The 23943-nt window shown below is 45.6% G+C and overlaps 2 protein-coding genes across 5 annotated transcripts in view; both read left to right on the top strand.

Moving 5' to 3' along the window:
* Positions 1 to 1010, top strand: part of sned1 (sushi, nidogen and EGF-like domains 1) — a gene marked incomplete at its 5' end in the record, with an annotated part of 23285 nt that extends 22275 nt beyond the window's left edge. The window contains 2 exon segments of the mRNA XM_077016049.1: positions 335 to 362; positions 562 to 1010. Of these exon segments, the coding sequence (XP_076872164.1) occupies positions 335 to 360 (26 nt within the window).
* Positions 1011 to 2847: 1837 nt separating this feature from the next.
* ryk (receptor like tyrosine kinase) overlaps positions 2848 to 23943 on the top strand; it is a 40377-nt gene continuing 19281 nt past the window's right edge. For 3 of the 4 annotated variants that reach the window (XM_077015131.1, XM_077015132.1, XM_077015130.1), the window contains exons 1-2: positions 2848 to 3560; positions 22981 to 23102. In XM_077015131.1, coding sequence (XP_076871246.1) covers positions 3377 to 3560; positions 22981 to 23102 — 306 coding nt within the window. In that variant the 5' untranslated portion in view covers positions 2848 to 3376. The remainder of the gene's footprint in view (positions 3561 to 22980; positions 23103 to 23943) is intronic. The other variant, XM_077015134.1, reaches the window with a different exon arrangement.

The following is a 23943-nucleotide window of genomic DNA, read 5'->3' as shown; positions in this document are numbered from 1 at the left end:
GGCTTAAGGACGGACCGAACAGACTCAGAGCCTGTGTTTGTGGTCCGACACCAGAATAAGGACGGATGGTCTGTGAACTCAGCTAAGCTGTCTTCCATGTACCTAAGCACCAAAGCGTTTGTTAAATATATAAGCAAAAAGGGAATATCAAGGCTTTGATCATCACTGGAGTATATAGCACCTCATGATAATCAGTGGAAGGTTGAAATGGCGATTTACAATTAATATGAAGATCATTTTTCATCTCTGCATAATTGTCCTGATGCATTATGGGTTATGTGCATCTTTATGGATTGTATGTAGGAAGCAGTAATGTTCTCTTCTCTCTCCTCAGACCGAAGCTCTCAGAGGCAGCAGTAAAGGTCAGTGGTCTCCTCCATCTTCACTTCAAGATATAACAGATCTTACCTTTGTTAGGTTTTCATGAACTACATTAATAATCAATCTACTGTTGAACTGTTTATGGAATTAGATAACTACATTATCGATCAATTTTTAATTAATTGTGTAATTTATTGGCTGATTAGATTAATTATTTCAACGTTTTATCTCTCTTTGTAGAAGACCCAAGAAGTTCCATGACACAGGCGTCTTACGGCACAAACTCAAATCATGGAATCAACAATGCTGACTGCTTCCTGACTAGCTCACTGACTGAACAGTTTCATGCCCAGGTTGTCCACACCCGTTGTGGATCATCGTGTACCTTCTGGCAATAGCATACCTCAAACGCCAACGTTTTGTGACATTGACATAAAGTGGCTGTGCAGTCCCTCAGGGATTTTCTTGTTTTTTGAAATGGTCACCTGTTGCATCTCCCTCCGTTAGAGCTGGTACAGCTGTGGTAAACCACCTCCTCCTTCCTCATCCAGAGCCCACGCCAATACTGGAACTGCGTTACCTTCGTCTCTGTCTGTATGAAGCAAACTTCTCTGCTAGCTATCATGTAAATAGTGTTTATAGGTTTTGTTTTGTAGGTGAATATTTTAATAATAAAAAGGTTAAAATTAGTTTGGTGTATTTCATTTTATTTGACAGTCGTCCGCCTATATGTCCACTATCAGCATATTCACAGTTTGATAGCAGGTCAGGGAGGAGTTCATGTCAGTAAAGAAAAGCTTGAGGAATCTATAGATGTTGCAAGGTCAAGACCCTAGCAAACCACAGTAGCTTTCCAAGCTCTGGACAGTCTAGGTTTCACACATTGCCCAGATCCAGAACAACTTCATCCAGAACCACCTCATCAGTGCCTGCAGAGCTCCTCACTGCCTGATTCTGGCGTGTTGTATGTCGGTGATATAACCCCCTGGACCCACAGCAGTTCTGTGAGGACTGGATTGGGAACCCCTTGTATGAAAAAATGCTATTATGTTGTTTTTTGTTTAATGATCTGCAAGATGCACAAATTAAAAAATGTAATGTACCAATTTTAATTTTATTTTATTAACCCATTTAATTGCAAATAATTATATCCAATTATATTCTGTGTAAGTTCATGAACAGGCACAAACAGTACACCTGATTTGGAAAAGTAGGTGAGAATCAACATTTTTTTGTTGGTCACAACTGTGACTGGTGGGATCTCAGCTGATCAATTAGACCCAATTACAAGTTTAAATCATACACTAACACACACCAAGCAAGAACTAAGAAAAAGTACTGTATGTCTGTATTATGTAATTGTCAGTGAGTAGCAAGTCAATGATCTTTGCCATTTTTGTTAGAACATTCTTTTTATTTAAATCACACTTGAATACACAAACAGTTGTGTAATTTATGCAAATTAAGCTATCCCACCTATCACAGTGGTGACCATTAACATTTTTACATTTCCTGTGAACATGACATAACATGACATGACATTCAAATATGCCCTGGTAGTAGGGAAGTACTAGGCTTGTGACCGGAGGGTCGTGGGTTCAATTCCCAGACCTGAGGCCATGACTGAGGTGCCCTTGAGCGAGGCACCTAAGCCCAACTGCTCCCCGGGAGCCGGGCTAGGGCTGCTCACCGCTCTGGGCATGTGTGATCCACAGCCCCCTAGTAATCCCTAGTGTGTGTGTGTTCTAACTACACAGATGGGTAAAAAGCGGAGGACAAATTTCAATTGTGGTGAAAAATCACACTTGACAAAATATGGCACATTTAAATATCATTATTAGAAGATTCTCTGAACCAAATACTGCAGTTATATCTGAATTCTAAAATATTTTACTTATTTCCTTTTCATGAGCTCCAATGTCAAAATATTCATTCTTAGATGCATTTTTAAATAATAGCTTTGGACATCAATTATATCACCTGCATAAAAATGCTCATATGAAATCAAGACAACCTATAAGTTAATTTATACTTTGCCTTTGAGTAAAACACATCAATAACTTTTTTAGAGTCACAAAAACAGAACATAAATGTGGCCACTGTTATTGCCGATGGGATTAAATGGATTTATGGACAACAACAAATATCAACATCTTTAATGTAATTCTGGAAGAGCTATAAGATTATGTGCATGTCGTTATCATGTTATCACCACAAGATGTCGCTGTTGTGTCCGCTCTGAGAAGCGCAATGTTTAACGTCAATTCCTTTAGAACGTCTTAATTTCTAGTGATGCGATTTATACATATTGCAAAGGATCGTGGGCTTTAAAACATATATTATTTGCAAATAATTTTCCGGAAAAGTAGCCAAGCTACATGCATGTAAAATAAACGTGTCTACTAACCTTAGCATTGTTGTCTATGGAGGGCAGCGCGCCATAGGGCATAGTGTGGCAGGCCAAGGAAGTCTTGTTCCTTCCACGAGCGTGCCCGTATCCGGCCACCCCTGCGTGCGCGCACTTGTTTACGTGACCCCGCCCCCTTTCTTCAGCGAAAACTGAGATTGTAGCTCAGGGGGTTGGAAAGACCATGAAAGGAAAGACCTGGACGAGACTTTTTAGGGCTGTTTGTTTGCTATGACTATTGTGCGCCGTCTTAAAAACACAGGAGTGCCTTTTCTGAGATGGGGAGGTGGAGAGAGAAGTAGTGATAGAGACACATTAGAAAAGAAACGACGCCGTGAATCCGCCCAGATGTGTGAAGTGACTGTGCCCGTCTACACGGAGACTTGAACAAAGTTAGCCGAGTAGCCAGTTAGCTCGACCGAGAACCACCGGGACAGGCGGGACGCGGCGGCGGCGGCGGCGGGGGCGGAGGGGGTGAGGGGGGACCTCGGGGAGAAGTTGGACCTCGGAGCCGTAGTTAACCAACACGGTCGTAATAGTATGTTGCCCTCGGGAGGAAACTCCAGCTTTGGATGAGGCTTGCGTTCCGGGGACCGAAAGACTTGAGGGAAGAGTAAAAAAACGGCGACGCTGGGGTCGGAGGAGGCGATGCCCGGCTCGGGGGTGTGGGTGTCCCGGGGCGGGCCGCACACGGTGCCGTGGAGACTGGGGGGGTTCTTCTTCCTGCTGCTCGTGGAAGGGGCCCTGTGTCTCGCCCGCGCGAGCGGAAACCATAACAACGGCCCGAGCGTCAACGTTTACATGAGCGAGGACGAGGTCAAGAAACTTCTGGGTACGTTTATATATATGTATATATATATATGTGTGTGTGTGTGTTTAATTACCTTCATTCACGCACTTGTACCCGCTCAACTTATGTGTGTGTGTATATATATTATATATATATAGTATATGTATGTGTGTATGTGTATATATATATATATATATATATATATATATATATATATATATATATATATATATATATATATATATATATATATGCGCGCGCCTGTTAAACAGTCGTTAAAACTGTTAGCGAGGTGGCTATAGCTAACTGGCTAGCTAAGTAGCCAACAAAACAAAGAATACAAGTCAGGCATACAAAACAAGCATAAAGTTAGGGAAAGTTAACTTTGGGTGTGTTAAATAGTAATAAAGTACATGTGATTTTACCGTTAGTTTATAATGTAACTTTGCGTGTTTTGCAAACATAACGAGGTAACTGTGAAGTCTGGCTAGCTGGGAGTTGGAGGGTAACTGAGTTCTGGTATCATCACTGGGTGCCACACATCCTCCACCTCAGTCTGCACAGTCTGGTGTAGCATCGGTCTGAACAACGTTCACTGCTTGTGTTTGATCACAGTAGTTTGTATGTCATATACAGTGTCTCTGTACCGAACTCATTGGAGTTTGAGACTATGGGCGACATTTGGTCCTTTTTTTGTACTTGGGAATTTAATATGTTTTCGGACATGGCTGTTAAGGGAAATGTAATTGACGAATTTAGATGAGGTAGTGGAAACACGACTATTTAAATGTGGTCCAAGTTTAATGATCTGGGATGTAGAGTTCAGTAAGCGCACACATGGCGTGTGCAAACGTCTGAAGAAGTTAAAAACGTCTTGAGCATTGAAACTGAAGAAACATGAGTGCGGGTTACTGGTCTTCAGTGGGCAGTTCCGCGGTTGCTGGTGGACATTTTGCCCTCCTGCTCCTGTTGTCCTGCGGACGATTCTGGCTGATTGAAATGATGGACAGCTTTACACCAAGGATTAAGCTGTACAACGCCAAAATATGCATTAGACAAGTCATATGGTTTCCTCAGGACAGCAGTTGTGGAACTATAATCTGTCTGTGGAGAGCCATCTGATTTGTTCTGTTAAATACAAGGGGAAACCAAACAGTGAAATCTAATCTCTTTGGGTTCAAACACCTGTACTGCACAATAGTGTATAAACATGTTACGAATTTGTAATATAGCAGCCAGTAGTACCCAGAACACCGAGCTAGCAGTACTAAAATCCCACCCCAGGACACATTTGTTTCTGAGATAGTTCATGTAATAGACCTGGCGTGGCATTTCATGAGGCAGACATAACAGAAGGGCAAAGTTTTATGCTGTCAAAGTAGAATGTCTATCAAAAGCATATTTGTGCGCATTTAAGTGGTACAGAGCTTGCTTAGTCTAAATGGCATAATCGTATATTGTAAATAGCTAGCAGCTACCTGGTCAAACAGAAGATTGCCTAACCTAACTGGTGTTTCAGTAGATAGAGATGAAACGTTATGTAAATCTTATAAGATTTGTTGTTTGTACTGGGTGGTCTAAATGAATCTAAAAAACAATTTGACATGGGTGGGCACACATCTGTTAGAAAGGAGAGAGTTTATTCCTCTTTGTTGGCTGTGACTAGCCAATAAATGTATCTGGGAAAGCAAGACTGCTCTGAATTAGCTCTGACTGATTTATAACCCTGAATGCAGGCATATTAGCATCAACAACTGTAGCAGGGCATCAGAATGAAAAGAATGAATGCAGAAGTTTGCAAACTGCTTTTAGGAATATTGATGTTGATGTCCCAAATGAGGTCTACAGCAAGGTTACGCTATATTTTAGTACTTTTGTTTGTGCTTTCCTGCCTATGTAAAATATGGAGGTTTAACATGCAATGTGCGCAATTAGGATGTTTCATGGCAAATGTTGTAGTTGCAGTATGATGCATAGTGTGATTTTTCCTGTTGCCCAGCCCTTCTGACCCTAATGGGAAGCATATGAAATAGAAACAGGAACTACATTGTGTCGGCATGGGGGAAATTAGCATATGCTTTGAGCTTTGTAGTTCAGGCCGCTTTCATATGGTACATGTTCGTTGGGACATTTGAAGCAACTTAGTGAGCCCATGTGGCCATTGCGTGTCCCCTCTTCACTACAGATTGTGTCATATTTTTGTGGAAGATAAAGGGCTTGTATAGCCAACTGATGTTTAGAAGGAGGTGGAGCTCCCATGTGTGGAACTCCACTTGATCTAGTGTGAATTGTTTAATTCCTGTTAATTGCAGGGTGTTGGTGGGGCCTTCTCTAACCAGTCATTACCATAGTGAGCGCCACGGTGTAGAGGTTAATGAAAGGCCTGAAACAACTTCCTTTAGGACGGAGAGGAAAGGGGATGTAGACGTGATTGGAGTGATCTGTGCGTAGATTGTTCCACAACTCTCCTCGTTGGGATGCGCAGAAAGCTGCCCCCTCTCAGGCCTGCCCCTATACGGACACTGTTAAAGGTGGAAATACTATGTTGCATCATTTTGAAGACTTGAATAGGATAATTTCAGCTCATGAGACCAGATTTGAATATGAAGGAGAATGTATGTTAAATTGAAACATAAGGTTCGAGAATTCTTGGTTGAGGGGTCACCATTTTTTGTTGTTGTTCTTGTTGTTGTATTTGAAAGTGTTTTCCAGCAGAGTCATTGCTCTGTCTGCCTCTGTCTGGGTGCTGGGCCTTTCTGCAACTCATCACTGTCGACTAGCACGGCCTCTTGTGGGCTGTTTAGGAGTATCATTTTGTAGCTTATAGTTTTCTGTCCAGCACTCTGGAATCTGTGTCATGAATGAACACGTCCTTGCATATGAGTAATGCTGTTATAGAGGAATTATAAGGACCAAGAATATTCTGTCTGCTCCTACAGCATTATTGTGCATTACTGTGCACCAAGTCTAGTGTGTGTCTCTGTCTCTCCTCTCTGTCTCACACACAGACTAATTTCTCCAACTTTTCTCATTTCTCTCTCTGTTGGTGGTTCCAGCCCTCGTCCTTGTGCATCTTGCCAGCAAGTAACGGCATTGCCAAGAGATGTTGCGGTCAGAATATATGCTTTGACGGTTTGTGCCAAAATAAGTAATGACTTGTGTTTTCATATTTTGGGTTGGTTTTGTGGGTGCGACCAAAGAAGATGGAATCTCGGGCCTGTGATTTAGATCAGAACCAGTGGGGCTGAAGCTCACGTGCAGCTTGCCAAGTTAATGACGGGCAGCAAATGCTGTCAGTATGTTATTGTCAACTTTCCACACTGGTGTCTGCTCCTTCCTGCTTGCCATAACTAGCTACCGGATTTTCCAGCTTCACGTTCTGATGCTCTGTGCCACTTTGTCTCATTATAGCTGATAAATGGTGTTTTCTTAATTTTGTGTGTGTGTGTGCGTGTGGCACCAGCATTCACCTAGCCTCGTATATTGCCATACTGTGCACTCTGATGCAGTGAGAGCTACTGCTGCAGGAGCCGTGACTGCTGGTGAGAGAAAGTGCTCTTGTCATGACTCTTCCACTTATCTCTGGAACATCGGTGGACTCCTCAAATGGACACTTGTTGCCCGAGAGAATCAGGTGTCTACTCCCTGCCAACGAGGAGGCCGATCACTACTGATGTGGTTAGAGGGAAGACACTGACTCGTGACAATCATGTTCTACCAGTCGAAAGGTTTTGGGTTCTGGTTAAGGAGGCCATTATTTAATCCTTCGGACTTTTGGTTCATATTTTGATGGTTCTCCAATTTTTTTTGAAGTTGATCTGACCTCGAATGTTACTTTTAATTCTCTGCCCTTTGAGCAAGAGCTTCATTTTATTTTAGTTATTTCAGAAAGGTCTCCAATAGAGGACAAACATTCTCTCTCTCTCTCTCTCTCTCTCTCTGTCTCTCGACCTATTTCATTTCCTCCGTGTCCTTCTTCAGGGTCTCTGGAGGTCTGTAATTCCTTTAACAGATCTTAATCTTCTGCCAGTTTTTCCAGTATTCTAACTTCTGCTGCACACCAAATAACATAATCCTGTCTTTAGATATATTAGGAGAGCCTTTCTTTGACAACAAATATGATCTACGTGAAGACGGATCAGATTGCTTATTTGTCTCATAAACACAAAGCGTCAGGCACTGATGAAAGTCTGTATTTGATGCCTGTATTTACTTTTTGTTTACATTTGCATTGCAATAAGCGTTCTCAGATTTGTGGAGTTCAGCTCCGCCTGACACAATGTAAACATAGTGGAAGTGGGATTTTTGTGGCAGCGGTGTTGGTGAGTAGTCATGTTTGCCTGTGTTATGTTGAATCTGATTGCTGAAAAAAAGATAAAAGACTTCCAGAGGTTTAAAAGGGTAGTGATCGTCGTACACTGCTGAAATATGTAAACTCTGATATTGAAGTTAAGTTGGAGTTGGCTAATCAATATTCGCTTCCTTAAAATTGAGTTCAGTGTCTTAAGGCAGATCTTTCACAGATGTTTTTCACAGAATGTTCATTTTTTACGTTATCCTGTGTATCCTGATATTGATGAACCCTCCTGCAGTCTGTATTCCACACGCCTGTTTCAGGTGTTCAGTGTTCCCAATGGCTCTGTCCTGATTGGTAGCTGGACCAGAGGTCTGTGTTTTGAAACATGCAGGTGCAGTCCTGCACAGCACTGCACCAGGTGTTTCCTCTGATGAAGCACAGCTGAAGGCCACGTGAGTTCACCTTACCTGAGCAGGTGGATCAGCTCCCCCCACCTCCTGAAATCACACATCCTCATGTCTGCATTTGGATCCTCACCTAAACATGGAGGTTTGTTGGTTTCAATGTGCTGTCATACTTTTTCCATGTACGGTTCCATTGCTTCCTCCAAGACTGTTTTTCCCTTTCTTGGGTCTCCCAGTCAGAGACGAGTACGGCTAATGGAGCGAGCATGACCATGGCTCCGCCTCCTAGCCCCACCCCCTCTCTTAGTTTACTCCATTCCTCCGTCCAAATCGTGACACGACTTACGAGTAAAATGTGAGCTATGCGTGGCTCCCTGGGCTATAGCCGCCAGCGTGTGCGTTATTCAGGGGAGGTACGGGTGGCATCATGACAACAGCGAGGTCGGGGAAATACCGTGGCTGCTTTAATCACAGGCTTCCATGTCCTCTGGTTCTAGGAATGAGCAACCCAAGGACCCCTGATGGTTCTGGCTGGGTTTCCATAGCTTGAGAAACTTTAGCATCATTTAACTTTGGCAGGTATTGGATACAGGACATAATTAATAAGAGATTTGTAGGCTTGCACGGATGGGGTTCTCGTGATGTGTTACATGTGTTACCACAGTGGTTTTAATGCACTATCATGTAATGTGCTTATGAAATTCATTTGTCAGTCTATTTTAAAATGCAGCACAGCTGTATTTTATAGTGCATGTAAAAGGTAAATAAAAACATTATGTCGAACAAGCATGTCTCAGCCCTGCCGTGCTCTGCTGGTACTGATCTGTCCACCATGTGTGTTTGATGCAACACCTGGCAGAATCTTGCTCCGTGTGCGGCTGGGGCTTCAGGTGTTCCATCTGATCTTCTCTCCTGTGGAGTTCTCCTCTCATACCTGTGGTTTAGCCAGGAGTCCCATGGGGAGTTCTCCTCTCATACCTGTGTTTTAGCCAGGAGTCCCATGGGGAGTTCTCCTCTCATACCTGTGGTTTAGCCAGGAGTCCCATGGGGAGTTCTCCTCTCATACCTGTGGTTTAGCCAGGAGTCCCATGGGGAGTTCTCCTCTCATACCTGTGGTTTAGCCAGGAGTCCCATGGGGAGTTCTCCTCTCATACCTGTGGTTTAGCCAGGAGTCCCATGGGGAGTTCTCCTCTCATACCTGTGGTTTAGCCAGCAGTCCCATGGGGAGTTCTCCTCTCATACCTGTGGTTTAGCCAGCAGTCCCATGGGGAGTTCTCCTCTCATACCTGTGGTTTAGCCAGGAGTCCCATGGGGAGTTCTCCTCTCATACCTGTGGTTTAGCCAGGAGTCCCATGGGGAGTTCTCCTCTCATACCTGTGGTTTAGCCAGGAGTCCCATGGGGAGTTCTCCTCTCATACCTGTGGTTTAGCCAGGAGTCCCATGGGGAGTTCTCCTCTCATACCTGTGGTTTAGCCAGCAGTCCCATGGGGAGTTCTCCTCTCATACCTGTGGTTTAGCCAGCAGTCCCATGGGGAGTTCTCCTCTCATACCTGTGGTTTAGCCAGCAGTCCCATGGGGAGTTCTCCTCTCATACCTGTGGTTTAGCCAGCAGTCCCATGGGGAGTTCTCTCATAGCTGTGGTTTAGCCAGGAGTCCCATGGGGAGTTCTCCTCTCATACCTGTGGTTTAGCCAGGAGTCCCATGGGGAGTTCTCCTCTCATACCTGTGGTTTAGCCAGGAGTCCCATGGGGAGTTCTCCTCTCATACCTGTGGTTTAGCCAGGAGTCCCATGGGGAGTTCTCCTCTCATACCTGTGGTTTAGCCAGCAGTCCCATGGGGAGTTCTCCTCTCATAGCTGTGGTTTAGCCAGGAGTCCCATGGGGAGTTCTCCTCTCATACCTGTGGTTTAGCCAGCAGTCCCATGGGGAGTTCTCCTCTCATACCTGTGGTTTAGCCAGCAGTCCCATGGGGAGTTCTCCTCTCATACCTGTGGTTTAGCCAGCAGTCCCATGGGGAGTTCTCCTCTCATACCTGTGGTTTAGCCAGGAGTCCCATGGGGAGTTCTCCTCTCATACCTGTGGTTTAGCCAGCAGTCCTCTGGAGGCTTCTTTACTTATGCCGCCATTCTCCTTCCTAGCTCTAGCAAAACTGGTGTAAACCACCTATCATGATCTAGTGTGAACACATATCTGAGGAAGGTTAATGCATGGTGTTTTTGTGGGTGGTTGTGTGATTGGATAATTTTTACATGGACACATCAGTTGAGGATATGACCATGTAAAGACCTTCGTTGTTCATGAGCTGTTTGTGTTTTGTTTTTGTTTTTTTTTTGTTTTGAGAAAGATGCCTCACCTTTTAGTTATTCTGCATTTAATGCGTCCTTGTTACCCTACCAATACGGCCCAGTTGGCTTTCATTTCTTCCCGAGTTCTCTGCCATTTCTTTGCACTGCAATGGATGTCTTCCGGCAATACATATTTACATTCACTTCCTTACAGCGTTGAGTAGCTGTGCATTAATAAAGCCCAGACTCCTGGACTTGGTTTGGAATGAGAGGAAGTCTAATATTGCTCCAACATGCAGCTTTGTTAGGTTCACATGGTGTACACATCACTACTCTCTCTCCTCCCAGTACCTTCTCCTCCCTTTCTGAGTTCACCTTGAACTTTGACATCTTGCTTTCATGTCGTTGTGAGCTGCTCGCCCTTGAGGTCCTCATTGGAAATGGCCGACCAAGGGAGCCAACTTGCATTTGAATGAAGACGGCTCATATCAGTAGATAACCAATAGAAGTAAGCGTGCTGGTCGCTCAGACAAATCACTTTGTGTCGTGCTGAAGATGTTTATGAGGCTGACGAGAGAGGAGGGAGGACAGAGATGAGAAGCAGTCTCTCTTTACAGGTTCAGGCTGGGAGGGTTAATTCAGCAGGAAGTGTGTCTTGAAATCCCGGTCAAGACATTTTTGGAGAGCTTGAGATTTAGTGGGATTGTATATATTAGGTTTGGATGTTGGTTAACATGCAGAAATAATTTAATATTAAGGAGTGAACTCTTCAAAGGACTACAACGTTTCCTACCTCCATTAGTTGGAACGACCAGGACTACACACTGGTTTGAATGGATTGAGGAGGTCACGTGTGTATTGAAGAGTTATTTTAAGCAGGCAATATGTGGGAACGTAATAGTTGTAATAAACTGTCAGATCTTTTTAGATCTTTTTATGTTCTGTTTGGATGTCTTATTGGGTCCAGCATTTTGGATGATTTTGACAGTTTGTACTGCCAGACTGTTTTTTATTTGGTCCTTCTTGAACGCTAAATTCTGGTGTGTGTCTGCATGAATGAGATGGTAGCTGTAGTAATGGCTCATGTGGTTGTAATTAATAATGGGGTTTGGTCCTTGTGAAGAGCAGGCTGGATTCATTAAGATGCTTCCCCAACTCAACCACGCCAATCGTGAGCCTCCCCCCTCCAAACAATAAACACAGAGGCAGAACCTTACAGACTCAGCCATCCTTCAGACACTTGCTGCCGAAAAAAGCAGGTCTGCAGGAAACTAATGTTCATTAATGAGCTGCAAACCAGGCCGGTGGTGTTCACTTAAAGAAGGGGGGTGGGGGGGTCAGAGTGATCAAAAGCTCAGCGCTGAATTCGGCCCAGGCGGAGACGTGAGCAGACTTGAAATGAAACTTGGGACGTTTCATAGACCTGCTCTACAACTTCTAAAGAAACGGTAATCCTTTCAGTGATTGGTTCACATGTGCTGATGGTTGACTTCTGAAGGGTTCTGGCAGTGGCAGGATATTTGAGTGCGGGCTTCGTTGGGAAGGTGCTCAATCCATAATTTTATTTCAGTTTTAATTTATGTCCCATGCTCACGCTTTGAAAAAATGTTTGCCTATATGCTAGCATTGTGTGCACCATGGCGTAGCGACATAGCAGCAGCGTTCATTATGGCATTGTTAAGTGCTCATTCAGTTCTTGGGGATTCACACACTTGGATGTGGTTACGCAGGCCGGTGTTGTGAACCCCTCGGCCTCAGACTGGTTTCCAAGCCAGTACACTGTATCTGGACCGGGAGTGCTTGTCTTAAGGTCATAGGATAGCCTCAAGACATAGTTGTTTTTCTCCTCATCTCAAAACATTTGGAACAGTATTTGTCCTCATTCGTTGTGTTTCTGGATTTTGGAATGCTGTTTGCTTAAAGATACGAGATGGAACGAGCGATGCTCAAATTAGGTTAACCGGCCCTAAAATATTTCACCGGTGAAAAATGTGATCCACCTGACCCCATAATCAGACTCCGGACAGCATTTCATTGTCCTGCTGTGGCTTGCAGTTACTGTGTTCTGATGGTGGACCAGACACTGGAAGTTTTGGAAGACTGTTTTAAACATTAGTTAATAATAAAAAAAAGAAAGAATTCCAGCCAAAATATTCTGTGTGTCATTACCTGTTACTGCCCTCCTGAGCAAATCTGTATGTGTTTAAATAGTGCAAGCATGCATGTGTTAGGCTATGTCTGTTCCCAGAATCCCAGCCGACGTTTGGATATAGAGAGTCCTAAAACACCTGTATGCCCCTACATTCTGTCTGCCATTATATCCAGAGTGGTGCCTGGTGTTGTGCTAAATCTTGGGCCCTTACAGAAAATAACTTTCATTCTTTATCCCATTAAATACAGCCCATGTTGTCCTAAAGACATCAGAATCACATCAGACAGAAGTTCCTCAGTACTGGGGAAATACACCTGTAGCCATTTTCTCGTGGCTCCTGACGGGTATTCATGATGATATGTTTTGTCGCACACCTGGTGCTTTGTAATAGTTTCAACAAAACCATCTCTTAAGAAGTCTTCTAATGATCACAGGGAGCCACGAAAGACAAATATCTCTCACACAGAGCCTCCTGCCCTGTGCCTGTGTGTAGGTGTGTGCTTGTGAGTAAGGTTGCCATTGACTCTGGACAGCTCAATTATTTTTACACATGTGACTAATTGTGCAGTATAACCACTGAAATAGCTCTCTCTCTCTCTCTCTCTCTCTCTCTCTCTCTCTCTCTCTCTCTCTCTCTCTCTCTCTCTCTCTCTCTCTCTCTCTCTCTCGTCTGCTCTTGCTCTTTCCCCTTTATTCCTGGGCTCAAACCTACATGTCCACCAATGTCCAACAGAAGAATTTGCACCAAAACCCAGACGGATCCATATATTTGTTTATTGGACCAGGATCAAAATAATGAACTCAGAGAATTTAGAAAAGGACTCGCAATGGGTTTTTTGTCTATCGGAGAGCCTGCTCACAGTCTGTGGTCGATCCTGCCCTGAGATCCTTCAGCCCTCAATGGGAGTGAACCTGTACAGAGGACAGAGGACAGGGCTCACTTTGGAAAAGTGCTCTGGCTGGAGTTTGATTTCCACCTGATTCTCTCCGCCTGTACTGCCAATGAGTCGACTGGTTCTCCTTACTGTCCCATGTAAGATCTATGAGTACCTGTTAAGTACACGGGGCTCAGTGAAAACCAGACTCGGCACCCCCTGAGAGGGGAGTGGAAACAACTTCACAGGAGGGAGATTGTGTCTCTACCCCCTGTCCCCCCGTCCCTCGCTCAAAACACCATATCAAATCTCTTGCTTGTGATGGATGAGCAGATAGTGGAGTGTTGGAATGTCAGAGCCTGTAACCGCCGAACCCCCCAGGTGTCGAGTGAAATCATCTCGCCATTCTCCGCTCTTTAAAGGCGTCCCACCGTCGGCAGCCCGTGCCGCAGTGCCGGTGTGGCCAGCTCGCCCTGTGGCCTCGGGCCCCGGCCCGGAGGCTTGTGGGGGAGAGAGCGAAGAAAAGGCTCTCAGGAAGAGCTAGCTGAAAGACGAGTAGGGAACCCTCACAAAGGCAGGCCGTGAATAGGAGAGGAATGATTGTCAGTGCTATTCACATCTTGGTGCCTGTCCTTTTAGACCTGCCATAAGTGAAAGGAGGAGGCCCTAGCCTCCCTTCTCCCAGGGCTTTTGTAAACAGCACGCTGCTTCAGCTACCCAGAATGCACTTTCAGCACCTGCGTCTTTATCTGAGTCTTGTTGTCTTGGTGAAGCAGCAGTGGTCATCTGCCAGCACTCAGCTCCACTCTCTCTGTTGCCTTTAGCTGAACATGAATCAAGCCAACCTGAAGGAATTGGTGCCGTGGACCAGCACACATTGTGCCGCTTATTCCATCCTCTAATTATACAACTCACCAACTCTTATTTCTGCTCGCTCAGGATCTTCTAATAAATCAAGGACGTTATTTGTGTACTAACATAACACAAGGAGTGTTTATATATCAAGTTGTTTACTCTGGTAATGCCCACGTCAGCCCAAGGCCGGTCGTTGTGAAAGCAGCTTAGCATGAAGGGGGAGAGGGAGCTCTACTGAAGCAAGCCTGTATTCTACTCACTTCACTCTTGGTAATTAGCATCATGGAAGTTCCCTCGTTTCTGTTTTGAGAAGTAAATAGAGTTTTGTTGAGCCCCCCTCACTGCTTTCCCATCACCTTGACCTCCACGTGCTTGTTGCCTTAAAACTGTAAAGTGCTTTCAACTTGTACGTGTGTGTGTGGTCACCAGCAGATAGTAATTAACCTCGGCAAGTCTCAGCCTAGACGTTTCACAACGGAGAACGTATTGGCTGCAATTATACTGTGAAGTGGAGGCGATCCAATCTGATTGGTTGCATGTGCATAGCAATAAAGCAAGTTAACCCTTCTTTGTCCCACTGCTGTTATCTAGTGTTGAAACACACCTCCCCTCTGCAGCTGGGGGCTGATTCCACAGCTAGTGTCTCGGCCAGGGAAAGTAAGTGTGTAGTTGTGTGTAGTTGTGTGTGTGTGTGTGTGTGTGTGTGTGTGTGTGTGTGTGTGTGTGTGTGTGTGTGTGTGTGTGTGTGTGTGTGTGTGTTGTTGCTCCTCCTGTGCTGGCCTCCAGTTCTGAGGTCAGGCCTCCTAGGTGAAGGGGTCTCTACTCACACTTCACTGTGGTCCGGGTTGCCTTCTCCAGCCGTGTGAGTCGTGACCCTGCTGCTATTTCGCCTGCCCCCCCATCTAACCCCCCTTTGCCAGCCAGACAAGGGGGCACCTTTTTTTTGGTCTCCTCCATGATGGTGTAACCTGGAAGTGGTTCAGTCACATCTGAAAGTGGTTTTCTGCCCGCCGGCGGCAGCACTGGGGTCTAAGTTTGTCTCGCTGGCGAGTCGGCTACTTTTAACCCACACCTGTTTGGTATTACAGTGATTGGCCTCCTGACCATCTGTGCTGATAGGGCAGCAGTGAAGAATTCTCCGCCGCTGCTCCTCTACTGTTCTCTATGCTAATGAGAGCTAAACCACACAGCCAAACAAGGGTGGCGTCTGTCCTCTCAACCCTCCTCCAAAAAACTGAATTCGTTTGACCCCCGCTGTTGTGCGTCTCCGAGTGGAGTGTAAGCGCGGCGTTCCTTGGCTCTTGGGTTTGAGCTGTGTGGAGAAGGTTGCTGCTTCACTGCTTGCGTGGTCGATGGCCAGGATAAAGGGAAGCACCAATCAGTTTCAGAACTTGTCCGATTAAGATCGTCTTCTTGCACAATCTACACACGAATGATATTTTTTTTGCCAGTGGTTGTGACTGTTCAAGCTGGGGGCAAATACAACAGCGTGTAGCGCGGCGTCAGAAAGGGGACGATTTGGATTATTTAATGTCACATACTCAGAACTTGCGTCAAGAACATGATCTGTGGTAAAAGTGAACTGAAAGGCTCTCGTATGATTATTACTAGTGGTGTTTCAGAAGATCCAGCAGGTGTTCGGTGAATGGGAGGAGATTATCCCGTTGCGTTCAAGATGTTTACTGTGTTGTGGTGAGGTCTTGGTAAACAGCACAACTCTGGTGTCTTTTCTCTCTGAGCAGTGAAAGAGAAGAACAGCACACCTAAAGCCCGATCTAATGACCCAGCTGAGCGCAGCACTGTGACATTAGTCATGAGTTTGAGCTCATGAGCAGACTGATCCGTGTTGGAGTAAAGTGAGCTTGTGTTGATTCTGATTAGCGCTGCTAATGTTAAAGCACTGGGTTTTCATGATCACGGTGAACATCAACCACTGATGTCTATACCTTAGTGTCAGTGTGTGGTCTTATGTGATGTGACTCTTCCACTGTGTGTGTGTGTCTGTGTGTTTTATGGTGTAACTGACATGCTTGCAATGATGCAGCCCATGTATTTACTTGTAGTAGGTCTTGTATTTACTTGTAGTAGCTAGGTCTTGTATTGTAGTAGGTCTTGTATTTACTTGTAGTAGGTCTTGTACTTGTAGTAGCTAGGTCTTGTATTGTAGTAGGTCTTGTATTTACTTGTAGTAGGTCTTGTACTTGTAGTAGCTAGGTCTTGTATTGTAGTAGGTCTTGTATTTACTTGTAGTAGGTCTTGTACTTGTAGTAGCTAGGTATTGTATTGTAGTAGGTCTTGTACTTGTAGTAGCTAGGTCTTGTATTGTAGTAGGTCTTGTACTTGTAGTAGCTAGGTCTTGTATTTACTTGTAGTAGGTCTTGTACTTGTAGTAGCTAGGTCTTGTATTGTAGTAGGTTTTGTATTTACTTGTAGTAGGTCTTGTACTTGTAGTAGCTAGGTCTTGTATTGTAGTAGGTCTTGTACTTGTAGTAGCTAGGTCTTGTATTGTAGTAGGTCTTGTACTTGTAGTAGCTAGGTCTTGTATTGTAGTAGGTCTTGTACTTGTAGTAGCTAGGTCTTGTATTGTAGTAGGTCTTGTATTTCCTTGTAGTAGGTCTTGTATTTGTAGTAGCTAGGTCTTATATTGTAGTAGGTCTTGTATTTCCTTGTAGTAGGTCTTGTATTTCCTTGTAGTAGGTCTTGTTGTAGGTTATTGTTTAGTGCAGCAGCTGTACTCTTCCAGTGCTATTGCACATTTTAGCCTGTCTAGCAGATCTCATTCCTCTATTGATTTCTGTCCCATGACTGGTCCTTCCCTCTCCTAATGAAAACCAGATAGCTCGTGTCTTAGTCATTGCACAGCATCTGAGTGGCCTGCTTGTCTGAAGGTAGCAAACCCACTCATTTCCCCTGGAGTAAATCCTGCAGCCCACTACATCCTGTTAGCAATACGTCCCACATTCTCAGGGGACGGGAGTGGAGAGTGAGGTGGACCTGTGGGGTGGGGGGTCTGTGTAGGGGGTGAATCTGATCACAGATCAGTCTGGAGAATGGGACACGGACCAGGTGTGTGGAGCAGAGCTCCCGGTTCTGCTGGCCCACACTCTTCTGGCCTGAATCTGAACGGCTGGAGGATGAAGTCATAAGCGCTGGGCCGCTGTTTGTGTGCAGAGCCATGGGGTGCGGAGGGGATGAACTCAGCCCCCAGTAGAGCTCCAACCTTGTTTCACCTGGACACACTTCTGCACTCGGCACCAGGGCTTTGTTCTGATTTTTCCATAGAGGCAACGTGATCATCAGTTTTGCTCTTGAAACCGAGAGGCCATTTTGACTGAATTTCACCTGCAGTGGGACCTAAAGGTGTGAACAGAATAAAGGAGACAGACCAGCATGTGGCTTTAGTGTTGTACATGGTGCCTTTCCAAATCTCAGTTTGGGAAGGCAGTGATCAATGCAGAGGACATTTATCTTTTCTTTTACTCTGTCCTGTTTTTAGAAGAGCTCATTACTTACTTTTTTGGTTTAACAACTGCAAGCATATCCAGTCCTGGCGTTCATACATTCTCTGCCTCGTTATACTGACTCTTGGACGTCCTTTGAAGTCCCACTGCATGAGTTCTGTTATGTCACGGTGCAGCTACGCCTCCACACTCCTGTGTGTTGTGAGACGTGCATTAACATGCACAGAAAACACACACATCAGCGTCACCCAGATCAGCAGCAGATTGCACTGACAGGTGCTGTGTGTCAGCACCACCCTGGTTAGCCTGCGCGGAGGGTGTCCCCCCCCCCCCCTCTCAGCACTGCTGCGGTGTCAGCCCAGACAAAGCCCTCTGTACCCGGACACGTCTCTCTTGTTACCTGAGCTTCATACCAGACTCGGCTCCCCTCCCACTCTCTCCTGCCACGGCGTTCAGAGAGCCACCCCCTCCATCCCGCCCGGCAAAGGTCTGCGCCCGACCTATGTGAAGATAAGATGGATAGATACGCCCCTGGAGAACCGTGGGGTTTTTTTTTCTGAGCGAGAGACACTAAGATAAAGCTTAGTGGAATGTTCTGCTCAGCGGTCCTGTTTTCTCTGTGGTTTGTCCGCTTTCTCAGAACAGTGGAAGCGATTCAGGCATGAAAGGGGTTTTGAAACCATATAAAAAGACCCCCCCCCCCCCCTCTTAGTTAAGAGCTGCTGCTGCAGCGAGCAGAATGAGGGCTGGGTTTTTGTTTTTTACCGCTTGTGTGGTTGACCATGACTGCTTTGAAAGTGAGTTGTTGAGCTGTTGTTACTCGTTGCTTGAGGAAATGGAGAAAGAAGAAACACTGAGTGACAAACGCATACGGAGGCGATGAGAAGCTCCACTAGCCATTGGTCTGTTCCTCAGCTGTTGGCGAGAGCGTTGTTCTGGTTCTTTGTTGTGGTACTAGCTGTGCGGCGGTCTTCCAACTGCCCGGACCTCTCCTTCCCTTTCATGCACTTTTCATTGGCATCACCAGTGGATTGTAGTGATCCATAAAAACAGTGGGTCAAGAATCCTTGACCTCTCCCAACGTGCTCTCCAGCTCAATCCCCCCACGGACTTGGACGGAGTGGTGTCTAGCTGAGTCTTGTTTTGGTTTGAACCCGTTTAAAGTCTGCAAAGCCAAGAGATAGAAGTAAAGAAATGGGTGTTCAAACACCAAAGTATGCCCCTCCACCCAGCCGGTCCTCTGTTCTCTCCCCCCTCCCTTCTCAGCGGTGGGGTTTGAAGTGGAGTTGAGTCAAGGCTGGTGGAGGGGCCCGGATCAGAGTGTGGGGAAGGCCATTACACCAGGCTCAGATCCCTGGGTGTGCACCTGGTATTCCTCACACTTTAGTGCTCGTGCACAGCTGAGAGATTCCTTTTTCCTTCTTTCCTTCTTTCCACAGTGCTCAGAGTCAGAGCAAAGCTGACCAAAGCCAGTCAATGGCTCTTGTATCGTGGCAGGCTCTGTCCCTCAGGGACCTGGGCCCCATCGCTGATTAGGTCTCCAGTTGGGGATCAACCCCTCCCAGCAGGCCAGTCTGGCTTTCCACCCACCAGCCTAACTGTATGTCTTCTGTGCTGCAGCCAGGCAGGGCAGGGTGGTTGTGGATGGGCATGAGAGACCATACTGCCACAGAGAGACTGATGGGACCGACTCTGGTGACCATCCCTGGGGTCACAAAAGGTTCACAAAGTGGTTGAAAGTGAACTTGACGTTATTTGACTGTTTATATCCAAGTTCAGATGACATAGAGGGAAGTCCAGAGCGTTTACTGTTTTAGATCTGTGCTTCTGCATATCAGATCTCAGCTGAACTAATGACTAGGGCTGCACGATTAATCGTATTTTTATCGTTATCGCGATGTGAAGTTTCACGATAAACACATCGAAAGAGCCACGATAACTCCTTGAATAACAGCAAACTCAAATTGCGTTATCCTCGTCCAGCATTAGAGGGAGCTATTCGCGCTGCAGACTATGATCACGTGACGTAAGTAGGCAAGAGGCAGAGTGAGGCAGAGTTGCCAGGTTCTCGGTTTTCACGCCAAATTGGGCTTGTTTGAAAATCCAGCCGCGGGTAAAAATTCTGGGGCCGCGGGGTGCGGTTTTTTTGGGCTACTTTTGAGTTGGGCTACTGCGGAAGTTACAAGTCAACACTAAGAATCGATCGCGATATAATACTTAATTTGTCTCCAGTTCACACTCGCAACACCCCCCCCCCCCCCCCCCCCCCCCCACCGACAACTTACACTCGCAGATTTTGTGCGGAAAGCTTTTGTAGGACCTGGCAACCCTGGAGTGGGGTGAACACGCTCATCAGACACGCGATTTGGTTTAAGCCTGGTTTACACTTGATGCGGCGCGAGGGTCCGGGAGGCGAAAATAACGTAATCGCGGTGGCTTCGCCCGTGTGCAATTGCCTCGCGCGCTGTCGATTCACGAGGTCGTGCACCTCTCGAATTTTGTAAGTTCGCGCGCGCCGCGTCTCGGCGCAACGAGAACAGTCATGTTTGCAGGGTTCATACACCTATACAAGGTGGAATTCAAGCACTTGTACGTCACTTTCAAGGTCCATTTCAATAATTCCCAGCACGTTATTGAATTAAATATTTATACATATACTCTAAATGATTCGAAATAATTCGCTTTTAATCACATTATTTAATGTTATTATTTATTTAAAGTTCGCGCGCGCCGCGTCTCAGCGCAATGAGAACAGTCATGTTTGCAGGGTTCATACACCTATACAAGGTGGAATTCAAGCACTTGTATGTCACTTTCAAGGTCCATTTCAATAATTCCCAGCACGGTATTGAATTAAATATTTATACATATACTCTAAATGATTCGAAATAATTCGCTTTTTTATCACATTATTTAATGGATATTTATTTTCAAAACGCCCAATCTTAACTTCTTCACGTTCTCTCATGTTTCGTCCTGGAATTACAAGAGGCTCGTATTTGTTAACGTAATACAAGAGAATTGTTCAGTCAGACAGATATTTGTTGTGAAACGAAGTAGTTACAATTTCAAGCCTTTTCAAATACTTTAGCCTAAATTCCAGCACTTTTCAAACCTGAAACACAAAGCAACATTAAAATTGGTCAGGTAAAAGTTCATTCCACTGTATTTGAGGGGTGTTTTTTTTTATACTACTAGGCCTACATATCGTTTCGGACAACACTGCAAAGAATCACACGGCAAGATTAAACGCTTCCGCCGTTCGCGGAGGTTAACGAGGTGTGCGGAGTCGCTCACTCGTGAAAGTATAAACCTAGATTGAATCTATTGTTGAATAAACCTGCAAAATATTTGGAATTATTCTGGATTCATTACACAGTAAAAAACAAAACAAATTAACGTGCTGCTGTTCAGAGAGACACTACATTTCTGTATTTTAATCTTAATTTATCGTGGTTCACATCGATATCGGGATATCCAACAACGTTATCGCACATCGCAATTCTAGTCCATATCGTGCACCCCTACTAATGACCACTAGATGATTAACGGTGATAACCGTCCAACAGCACTTTGTACAAGTTATTGGGCAAATGTTCCGTCTGGCAGAGTCCAGGGCATCTGCCATGCAGCCTGCTTTCAACTTGGTAAGGACATCAGCCAAACCAGCAGGACCATGCGATGGCTGTATTACAGTACTGGCTGTGGGCCAACAGAGGAAGACACCCTTGCCTCATCAGATGCCTGGAGTGCAGACTTTAGCTAGTCAGTGCCATGGCTAATTAACCAAATACTAACCACAGTGGTAAACTATCCGGTTACTTGCCTCAGCCAATACAGATGTAAATGGCCTCAAATTAAAGCCGACATTCTAACCACCCTAACTTCACAGTCCAGTTATTTATGCACTGCAGTCTCTAATCTACATAGCCAGTATTTTATTGGGAGCCAAAATTACATAACATGTAATAAAATAAAATAAATTCTTCCATTTGTGCTTTAAGAACAAGGAAAGGAGTCCATTCCCTTCCCCCTCCTCTAAAGCAAGCTCTTGGCCATCTGATAGGCCGGCTCCGCTTGACTGAGCTGGAGTCTCCCAGCCACAGTAGGGCCACCCCAGGCCACGGCTGGCCATATCAGCTGTCAATCAACTTGGTGCATAGCTGTGGCTCAGCAGTGTGGGAATCGACCTCCCTCGTGAAACCTCAGCCACGCATCCGTCAGCAAAGCGTCTCCCACTACTAATGGGCAGAAATGGAGGTCTCTTTATGGCACAGGTGTGTGTGTGTGTGTGAGTGTGTGTGTGTGTGTGCGCTGCGAACTAAAGGAGAGGCACTTGTGTCTGGGGAATGTGCCTCCGCCTGAGACCCTGTTTAGATTACCGTGTCCTCAGACTGAGTTATTAGAAAATGGAGGACAGCCATGGAGGGAGAGGCTGCTATGCTCTGGTGATGGTGAAGACCTCCAGTGTAAACATCCTGCAGAAGGCTTTCCTCTCCTGGCCGTGTAGCAGTGATCACTGGCATAATGCGTAGGGTCGAATGTGTTGAAGGGTGAGACATTGCACTCTACTGACCGAAGGAAACAAGCACCTATAAACCTGTAGACCAAGCTCCTCTCAAACTTGGGGGACGCATGCCACGGTTTCTTCATCCCACCCAAAATGTTCTCCTGGTCAGAGATTGCGCTCACGTTGTGCCGAACGTCTTGTCCTCACATATCATTTTAAGCACCTCTTATGTTTTTATTTCTCATTCTTAATGCTGACGGAATGACCGTGCACTGACTTTAATTTCTGACAGTAGTTTTTGTGTGAGTCTTCTCTCTGCAGAGTTGTTTTGGCACTGGTATAATGTGTTGCTATGGTTTTCTCCTCCAACATTCTCATGGGCTCTGCAGAATCCATTAGTCCAAGGAAGGAGTGCATAGGATGTTTTTTTTTGTGGTAAAATGTAGAGTTCATATGTGCGCAGAGACGGAGGCCAGAAACCATATTTTACGTCTGCATCATAAAGGTTGGCCAGGGGCAGCCGAGGCACAGAAGCAGCAGAGCTACTGCTGTTGCTGCTTCTCTCTCTGTTCTCCGCGTTCTGCCCAGCGGCGGCGCTGATTAACTCTCGTGTGTCTCCTGCAGGTCTGGACGCCGAGCTGTACTACGTGAGGGATGATGTGGTGAATAGGTACGCTCTCTCCTTCATCCTGCCCGTGCCCAGCGAGACCAACAGTCTGCACTTCACTTGGCAATCCAAGAGCAAGGTGGACACCATCATACTCACCATTCACCACCACATTCACCATTCACCATCACACTCACCATTCACCATCACACTCACCATTCACCATCACACTCACCATTCACACTCACCATTCACACTCACCATTCACCATCACATTCACCATCACATTCACCATTCACCATCACATTCACCATTCACCATCACACTCACCATTCACCATCACATTCACCATCACACTCACCATTCACCATCACACTCACCATTCACCATCACACTCACCATTCACCATCACACTCACCATTCACCATCACATTCACCATCACACTCACCATTCACCATCACACTCACCATCACATTCACCATTCACCATCACACTCACCATTCACCATCACACTCACCATTCACCATCACACTCACCATTCACCATCACACTCACCATTCACCATCACACTCACCATTCACCATCACACTCAGCATTTACCATCACACTCACCATTCACCATCACACTCACCATTCACCATCACACTCACCATTCACCATCACATTCACCATCACACTCACCATTCACCATCACATTCACCATCACACTCACCATTCACCATCACACTCACCATTCACCATCACACTCACCATTCACCATCACACTCACCATTCACCATCACATTCACCATCACACTCACCATTCACCATCACACTCACCATCACATTCACCATTCACCATCACACTCACCATTCACCATCACACTCACCATTCACCATCACACTCACCATTCACCATCACACTCACCATCACACTCACCATTCACCATCACACTCACCATTCACCATCACATTCACCATCACACTCACCATTCACCAT

The sequence above is a fragment of the Brachyhypopomus gauderio genome, chromosome 8 (genome assembly GCF_052324685.1).
Source record: "Brachyhypopomus gauderio isolate BG-103 chromosome 8, BGAUD_0.2, whole genome shotgun sequence".
NCBI lineage: Eukaryota > Metazoa > Chordata > Actinopteri > Gymnotiformes > Hypopomidae > Brachyhypopomus > Brachyhypopomus gauderio.
Note: the sequence above shows the minus strand (reverse complement) of the source record. Positions and strands in the feature narration are given on the sequence as shown.